This window comes from Anneissia japonica, unplaced genomic scaffold, assembly GCF_011630105.1.
Source record: "Anneissia japonica isolate Jap-2015-1 unplaced genomic scaffold, ASM1163010v1 scaffold1509_len713820_cov188, whole genome shotgun sequence".
Lineage (NCBI taxonomy): Eukaryota > Metazoa > Echinodermata > Crinoidea > Comatulida > Comatulidae > Anneissia > Anneissia japonica.
The window spans coordinates 477,334-486,931 of NW_022737632.1; the positions used below are offsets into that span (position 1 = coordinate 477,334).

The 9,598-nt window shown below is 33.2% G+C and overlaps 1 protein-coding gene across 28 annotated transcripts in view; it reads right to left on the bottom strand.

Annotated features, from left to right (window-relative positions):
- The window catches only part of LOC117117395 (G surface protein, allelic form 156-like), a 71,624-nt gene that overhangs the window by 45,581 nt on the left and 16,445 nt on the right, over positions 1-9,598 (bottom strand). For 6 of the 28 annotated variants that reach the window (XM_033261705.1, XM_033261701.1, XM_033261706.1 and 3 more), the window contains exons 10-17: positions 8,569-8,691; positions 8,185-8,307; positions 7,599-7,721; positions 6,432-6,554; positions 5,739-5,861; positions 4,998-5,120; positions 4,110-4,232; positions 2,498-2,557 (exon numbers count right to left, since the gene is read on the bottom strand). In XM_033261705.1, the coding sequence (XP_033117596.1) occupies positions 2,498-2,557; positions 4,110-4,232; positions 4,998-5,120; positions 5,739-5,861; positions 6,432-6,554; positions 7,599-7,721; positions 8,185-8,307; positions 8,569-8,691 (921 nt within the window). Of the gene's footprint in view, positions 1-370; positions 494-599; positions 723-891; positions 1,015-1,939; positions 2,063-2,166; positions 2,290-2,434; positions 2,558-2,707; positions 2,831-4,109; positions 4,233-4,867; positions 4,885-4,997; positions 5,121-5,738; positions 5,862-6,431; positions 6,555-7,598; positions 7,722-8,184; positions 8,308-8,568; positions 8,692-9,598 lie in introns of all 28 variants that reach the window. The other 22 variants (XM_033261700.1, XM_033261690.1, XM_033261703.1 and 19 more) reach the window with 10 other exon arrangements.

The window sequence follows — 9,598 nt, forward strand, 5'->3', positions numbered from 1 at the left end:
TTATCTCTGTAAATACTCATATTGGATATTTCACGGTACCACATAAAACCTTGTAATTGTAAATTATGTAGTGATGAAATGTGAGAAGTAATAAAAGTGGGATAACCCCACAAAAGACAAAAAAAAAAAGAATAAACTCACAAGTTTCACAGAATTGTCCAGTGTAGCATGAAGGACAAGTACATGTGTAAGCTGTACAGGAACCAGAAACCTGGACACAAGCACCTCCATTCTCACAAGTGTGGTTATCACAAGCATTTAGCACTAACAGTAAGACAGACAATTTATATATTTTTTTTTAATTGCTTATCCAAGTTTTTATACCTCAATTAGTATAGAAAGTTAAGTAACAGTTTTAGTAGAAACTTACAAGTTTGACAGAATTGTCCAGTGTAGCATGATGGACAAGTACATGTGTATGCTGTACAGGAACCAGAAAGCTGGACACAAGCACCTCCATTCTGACAAGCGTGGTTATCACAAGCATTTAGCACTAACAGTAAGACAGACAATTTATATATTTTTTTTTAATTGCTTATCCAAGTTTTTATACCTCAATTAGTATAGAAAGTTAAGTAACAGTTTTAGTAGAAACTTACAAGTTTCACAGAATTGTCCAGTGTAGCATGATGGACAAGTACATGTGTATGCTGTACAGGAACCAGAAAGCTGGACACAAGTACCTCCATTCTGACAAGAATTTGTGTTACAAGCATTTAATACTGACATAAAGAAAAGAACAATACAAGTAAGTAGAAATAAGAAATAAAAATAAGAACATTTAAATTACAAGAATTTAAAAGAAGATTTATTAATATGTTTAATATACAAAGTAAATTTAGAATGTTTTACAAAATTGGGAAAGAGAAGGATAGTAAAGTAGAAACTCACAAGTTCCACAGAATTGTCCAGTGTAGCATGATGGACAGGTACATGTGTATGCTGTACAGGAACCAGTAACTTGGACACAAGCACCTCCATTCTGACAAGCATGGTTGTCACAAGCATTCAACACTAGCAACGATATAGACAAGGGATAGCATGGAGATGTTGAAGTTTAAAAGAAACAAAAATCAAAATAAAATATACATATAACTCAATCACAAAATTATTTTCATTCATGGTTGAATCATGAACTTTGACATAAAAAAATGAAACATGAGAAAATCAATACAAAAATTTGAAAGATTTGTTAGTAAAAGTTAGAGTATAAATACGAGCATACAAACTCACAAGTTTCACAAAAAGACCCTGTGTAACATGACGGACAGTTACACCTGTAAGCTACACAAGAACCAGCAGCCTGAACACAAGTAGCCATTCTGACAAGCACTGTTGTCACAAGCATTTAACACTAACACAGAAACAAGCGAAAAAAATAAATTGAAAAGCATGCTATACTGTAACAGATACTGTCTTCTCTTAAGATCCAAAATAAAAATGTTGGCGGATCATTTAAAAAAGTCAATTAACTAACTAAATTTCAATGCGACACATTTTAAAAAATTAGGGCGGACTCTAGGGGGCCCATTGGCCTGGGCCCCTCCAAAAATTTCAAAGCTAAAAAAAAATGGAGAAAGAAAATTATTCAAATTTTAAGTCTAAAAGTGCAATTTCCGGCCGTCTACAGGTGCCATAATCTTTTTTTTTTTTTTTTATCTCATCTCAGCCCCAGCTATGATGGGGCTGGAGTGGTATAGGCCCTCCATCTGTGAAAGTCCCTCCTTGCCTCCCCACCCCGCTATTTTAAATTCCTGGGTCCACCACTGAAACAATTAAGATTTTTGTTGATTTACCAACTTGTTTATACAATTTAAATATTTTCTGTTACTTTCAAATTAATTGTCCTTGTAAATATTCAAAGCAAGAAAGTCAACTATCAAATTTAATTTTTCTTAATTCCTACAGTAAGCTACAGTAGGTAGGTAAGGAAACTCACAAGTTTCACAGAATTGTCCAGTGTAGCATGACGGACAAGTACATGTGTAAGCTGTACAGGAACCAGAAACCTGGACACAAGCACCTCCATTCTGACAAGCGTGGTTATTACAAGCATTTAGCACTAACGGTAAGACAAAAAAACTTATGTTTAAAAAAACTGCTTATCAAAGTTTTTATACCACAACAAGTATAGAAAGTCAAGTAACAGTTTTACTAGAAACTTACAAGTTTCACAAAATTGTCCAGTATAGCAAATGGAACAAGTACATGTGTATGCTGTACAGGAACCAGAAATCTCGACACATCCACCCCCATTTAGACAAGAATTTGTATCGCAAGCATTTAATACTGATATAAAAGAAAGAATAAAAAATAGAAAGAGAATAGTTTATAGTAGTAAGAAATCAATCTGAAAGATTTCTTGATATATGTCAGTATATACAAAGTGAATTTAGAATTTAAAAAGAGAAACAAGATAAAGAAGAAAACTTACAAGTTTCACAGAATTGTCCAGTGTAGCATGACGGACAAGTACATGTGTAAGCTGTACAGGAACCAGAAACCTGGACACAAGCAGCTCCATTCTGACAAGAACTTGTATTGCAAGTATTTAATACTGATATTTAAAGGAAATACATTAGAGTAGAAATGAGGAATAAAACAAGAGGGAAAAAAGTTTTAAAGTAAAATAAAATTGATAAATTTGTTTATGTACATATTAAATTAAATATGTTGAGAAGAGAAGAGTGTTGAAGTAGAAACTCACAAGTTTGACAAAATTGTCCAGTGTAGCAATTTGGACAGCTACACGAGTATGATGTACAGGAACCAGAAACCTGGAAACAGACCCCTCCATTCTGACAAGCATTGTTTTCACAAGCATTCAATACTGATATCATATAGAAATGAATTAGATAAAAAGTATTAAATAACAATAGACTTCACATTAAATACAGAAACAAAGTGCAACAAAAGAAAAGAGTAGAAACTCACAAGTTTAGCCTGATTTCCATAAATTAGCTACATGTTATTGCCAACAACTTTCAGCGATGCTAAATTTTTCGGTAAAATCGGGGTTGCGTCTGGGACAGCTACACAATGAAACGATTGCAGGGGAAACGCTGCAGCGTCAGTGTAGCAAATTCATGGAAAAACCAGGCTTTTCACAGAAATGCCCAGTGCGGCATGTGACTTGATGGAAAAGAACACGTGTAGGCTATACAGAAACCAGAAACCTGGACACAAGCAGATCCATTTAGTCATGAGTTTGTGTCACAAGCATTTAATATTAAATAAGAAGAGTGCAGTGGGTGAAAGTAGTTTATAAGACATAATACAGAACATGAGATAAAAAAAATATTGAGAATGTTGAAATGACACAAGCAGCACCATTCAGATAATCATGGTAAGGTCATAACATCCATTCTTAACTAGCAGAATTTGTGACAAAGAATTGTGAAGAATGTGGAAAATATCAAGGAAAGAAGTGAAAAGGAATGAGAACGTGATTTCCTTATATTTGCAATAATTCAAAAAAGCACCAGGATGTAAAATGATGGAATTATTATCTGTTCGTTGTTCAATATCTATAAACTATGCATCTCTCCTGAGCCCAGGATATATTTAAACATTTTTACTAACTAAATTAAAAGTTTGAAATAAGAAAAAATATTTTTAACATTAACTTGTATTCCTATTGGAATGAAGATGTGGCAGTGAAATGACTGCCCTCCAGTTTGAATAAACATAAAGCATTTATCAATCTGATTACAGAACAGTTTTAATAACTATAGTCTACTGCTTAAGGATCAAGCTATATAAGCTCCAGCAAGGGCTTAGGGCCCTTTCTATTAACTTTAAATTTTTTCCCTACTACCTAGAATCTTTTGGCAAAACTGTTTAGCTAAATATAAAACGGAATTATATTTTCATATTTTACCACCATTCTGTTTGCTTTTTTTTCGAACACTAACTTCACTAAACAAGGGTTAGAAGTCTTGCCTAAGCATGATTAAAAACACAAAAAAACTCAAAACTGAAAAAACCTAAATTCAAAACGTGTGTGTGTGCATATTAGTTAAATAGAAAATACAAAAAAATTATCTGTAATGCTAATAACCACAAATTAATCTATGTCAACCTAACAAATATATCAACATAACACTCACATGTTTCACAGAATGTTCCAGTGTAACATGATGAACAGGTACATGTGTAGGCTGTACAGGAACCAGAAACCTGTACACAGGCAGCTCCATTCTGACAAACATGGTTGGTGCAAGCATTCAACACTGATATGAAAGAACAACAAATACATACATAAATAAATTATAAAAATGAACTTACAGATGTCAAAATTGAGAACATTGTAGCAATATTTTTTTAATGCTAATTATATTAATAGTTTGATATACTTGTGTAAAAACATATAATAAGATTAATTAATAATAATTAAACTTTCAATAAAAAAACTACAAATAATATTAATAGTAAATTTACTACCGTAAAACCTCAAATTGAAGCCCTGGGCTTCTTCTTTTCTTTGCGAACTTTGGATGGGCTTCTGTTTGAGACGGACTTTTTGAGAATTTTGAGAATACTTATGCAAAATGAATGCTATAAATTTTGTGAATTTTTACCATAAAACAATAAATAAGGCCACTGTAACATTAATCTGTATAATGGAGTGTATTTAACTGGCACTAAATAACCTACTGTAAACTACTGTATAAGCCAAGGTTGTATTTAATCTATTTTGTTTTCTGAAATTAATGTACAGTGTATGACTGTAATATCTTGGAAAAGAAGCCTATGTTATCTTGAGAAGAAGCCTATGGGCTTCTTTTTGAGATGGGCTTCTTTTCGAGGCTAATTTCGCAAACTAAACAGCGGGGACTTCAAGTCGGCGAAAACTACCTATTATAATGTCACAAGCATTCAACACTTACATGAAACACTAAAATAGTATTACTTGTATGTATAGAAAATCACATAACACTAATGGTACACATTAATCATTCTATACTATTATAAGATTGTTATGAAGAGAAACTTACATGTTTCACAGAATTGTCCAGTGTAGCATGATGGACAGGTACATGTGTATGCTGTACAGGAACCAGCAACTTGGACACAGGCACCTCCGTTTTGACAAGCGTGGTTGGAACAAGCATTAAGCACTGAAATAATTATTGTAAACGTTAAGTTTGTACTAAGTCAAAGCTAACTGTGCCTGAGCAGCAATATTGTGCATTTCAATTATTCCTTTGTGCATTTCTCCACCCAATTGTTCAAATTTGGAAATGAACATTTATAACAGTAATTTAATATTACAATGTTATATTCAAATAATATTCCACTGTGTTTTCGTTCACAAAAAAGTTAAAATTTAGATTTGAATGTATGCAATCGTAATTTTATATTTTTCCAATAAAAATGTTACGGTTGAGCATGTGCGTAGCTAATTGATTATTTAAAAACAAATTGTGAACAGCAGTATAACGTAGTTAAGTCAAAGAAATGTTTCCATTGTCTTCATCAAAATTAATGTAATACAATCATTACTGAAAACTTTATTGACAATTATTTCATCACCCATAACATAGCTTACATTGTCTTGTGATGTGACAAGTCAAATACAGTTATATAAAAAAACAAAAAAACAAAAACAAAACAAATACATTAAATAAATTTAAAAAAGAAAATGAAAAAAATATTTCCAAATAAAAAAATAAATAAAAATAAAAAATATTTCCAAATAAAAATTAAAATATAATCTGAAGAATACGAAAACTCACAGGTTTCGCAGAATTGTCCAGTGTAGCATGATGGACAAGTACAGGTGTAGAGGGTACAAGATCCAGTAACTTCAATGCAGGCACCTCCGTTCTGGCAACTGTTGACACTGCATGCACTCAAGCCTGGAAAAAACAAACAAACCAATGCCAATGATAATAGAAGAAGATAGAGCTGAACCCAAAAATATTGAAACAATACTCGGGTTATTCAGTTCCCCCCCACCACCCAAAACTAAGGTGATGCCCTTCCTTATGCGGTGGGGTTGAAGTTGGGTTAAACGACTTTTCATCATCGACGCAATTATTTTTTGGATAACTTTTAGCTTTGTCTATTTTCTGTAGTGTATCCACTCTGTAAAATATTCACCTGCTCATTTTAATGCAAAATATGTGATTAGCTTCTTATCCAACTTTAGTTCCTTGCCATTACTTAATCATCACAGTAGTTATGTGTATATTAAGCTAAGTATTTTTCTAAATTTTTTTCAAAAGAGGTTTCTAAAAAATTAAAAACATAAGTACAACTTTTTTATACCCAAAGATAACCATCAATTACTTTCCTCATTTATAAAAAACTATTGAAATTTATATATTTATATATATATATATATATATAACACACCATTATTTTTTTTCCTTATAAACATGTTTTCTCAATATTTTCAGTGTGTTAATTGTTGAATGATCACTTACGTGTTTCACAAAATTGTCCAGTATAACATGATTGACAAGCACATGTGTAGGCTGTACAGGAACCAGCAACAGAAGTACAAGCAGCACCATTTTGACAAGCATGGTTTGTGCAAGCATTTAGAGCTAAGCATAAAGCAAAACGATATATGTTACGTTACGAGTAAAACACAACTGGCTGAAAATTACAGTACAACAATTATATAAATTCAATTAAGCTTTTGTATGTACAGTAATGAAAGACCCCTCCAATTAAAGACCCCTCAAATTAAAAACCACTTTTCCGTGGTCCCAAATTAACAAATGTCTTTTATTTTTATTATTCTAATTAGAGACCAAAGCTGCTAAAAACCATGAAAACCCAGGTCCCAAAAGTGGTCTTTAATTAGAGAGAGACTTTTCATACATTAGTTTCACAAGACAACACAAAGTTTTATACTTTGGCTATATAATGTTTATTTATTATTACTTTGTACACTTCATCAAGTCTGTCTCACTCTATCAAGTTTTATGTGTGAAGTACTTTTGATTTTCCAAAAATTGAGTGTGATATGATATAAACATGTCCATATATGGGCAAAATAAAAGTTGTCACAAAATATTAAAGTAGACACAGTTTATAATACTAACCCATGTCCAGACTATCAAATTTTATTTGACAAAAACATGTGACATGCCTAAATATGGTCATGATGACATCACACAATGACCATATATAGGCACATCATGACTATATATGGGCACATCATGACCATATATAGGCACATCATGACTATATATGGGCACATCATGACTATATATGGGCACATCATGACCATATATAGGCACATCATGACTATATATGGGCATACAAAAGTTTTTGTTAAAGAAAATTTGATAGTGTGGACAGAACATTAGATGATATAATTCAGCTCCCATGTTATAGTTAAAGTTTTGTGATATTGTTTTTCATCATGATATTATGTTAATGAATTGATTTGTGAAGAGATTAATTCCTCAATTTAAACACATCTGTTGCAAGGTACAATATGTATGCATGGGCATGTCATAATATCACACCCAAATATGGGCAAACAACATATATTTTAAAAATAATGACAGTGTACTGTAAACAAAATCATAACACAATAATACAGCAATCGCTATAGCTAAAATAATGCCACAACTCACCAGTTTCACAAAATTGTCCAGTGTAGCATGATGGACAAGTACATGTGTATTGTGTACATGTACCAGAAACCTGGACACAGGCAGCTCCATTTTGACAGCCATGGTTAGAGCAAGCACTCAGTACTAAAATCATTCATGATAAATTTAAAAAATATTGATGTCACAAGTCACAACACAAACAACATGATAGTGTGTATAGAGGTTTTAGTGGAAGGGAGGGGGGAGTGGGGAAGAAATTGGGGGGGTGGGTAGAGAATTCTAAACATATACTTTTTTGGTGGTTGTTTATTTTTGGAGATTTCAAGGCAGTGGTGTGCATGAAAAAAATAAAGAACTTTTTATTGGCAGGCAGTGGGTTCGGTTAACAAGATAACAAAAGTCTCAAAAATCCATTTTCTTTTTTCAGTCACTGATGGTGTTTTTGGCATGGTAAGCCCCATTTACTATCTGATGTTTAGATTAAAAAATTATCAAAATTACTATACTCATGTGTTTCACAATGAAATAGACAGAAACAATATAGAATATGTACAACCTCACACTACATAATATGATATGTGAATAACTAATGGAACTCAAAACTCACAAGTTTCACAGAATGTTCCAGTGTAGCATGATGGACAGGTACATGTGTATGCTGTACAGGAACCAGAAACCTGGACACAAGCAGCTCCATTCTGACAGAAGTTGTTGCTACAAGCATTTAATTCTGAAAATTGATTATTAGTAAAAAATAATTATTATTAATGAAGAAAACCAAGCTACACAAAAATCTAGATGCATTTGCATTTGCTAATTTCCTGAAAAAATGCAGAGCAGCAACTAATGTGAGTACAGTAATGGTAAAAATAGATTTCATCATAAGTTCTTAAGGTCAGTATGTTTAAGAAAAAGCTACAAAAACTTATCTCTTCTCCATCTCATACTAAGCTTTTTGACACATTTAAAATCACTATATATGGTACTTTACGTGTTTCACAGAATTGTCCAGTGAAGCATGTTGGGCAGGTACATGTGTATGCTGTACAGGAACCAGTAACCGGGACACAGGCACCTGCATTCTGACAACCATGATTGGTGCAAGCACTCAGCACTGAAAGAAAAAAATCAGAAGTATTCACTTTGTAGGCTATCCAGGGGCGGATCCAGATATGCCCAAAATGGCGGGGCCCCGAAAGTGGGACTGAACGAGACAACACTAGGGAGTCCACAGGCTTGCCCCAGCAAAATTTTTGATTTTTGTTTTCTACCTAGACGCCAAAAAATAACCTCTGAGGCATTTTGTTTGGTTGGTCAATTATTTCTTTTCCCGTCCTTCTTATTTTTATCTTTGACTTTCCAAAAAAAGGGGAGGGGGAGTGTGCCGGATCGGTCTTCTGGACCTTTCCTATGCTACCCCTGCTAGGTTTATCATTTAATCATTCTTCACTATGGATATTCTTTCTGACATGCTGTAGGCCTATTGCATTATAAAGACTGAAGATAAAAGCTTACACGAGAGTAGTATAGATAGGGAGGGCTACCTAGGCCTATATACCTACCTTACAAACCTACTTGTAACAAACTATTACAGTAGCTAGTGGCCTAGGAATGATCGTTACATAAACACAAAATGAATGAAAGAAATGATGAAATACTCGAACTAACAAATAGAAGCCTCTGGGCCTAGCCTTGTCGTTTATAATTCCCGCACTTACCCCGGTATTCTTAAAACGAACTTTAGTCGTAGTTCGAGCTACAACTTTAAAATTACGTCATTTCGTATTCTTAAAACGAACTTCGACTAGCACTACGACTAAATGACGTGAACCTCGACTAAAATGATACCTCCGCAGGCCGATTTTTTTAGTCAGCCTAGGGTCAGGCTAAATCGCCGACTTGAAATATTTACCTCACTAAAAACGTGTTTTTTGTAATAAAGTGAAACGAATAAAAACGATTATATACGCAGGTTTGATATATCTTCGGTGTGTTAAACAAAAGAGACACCAAGTTTAGCT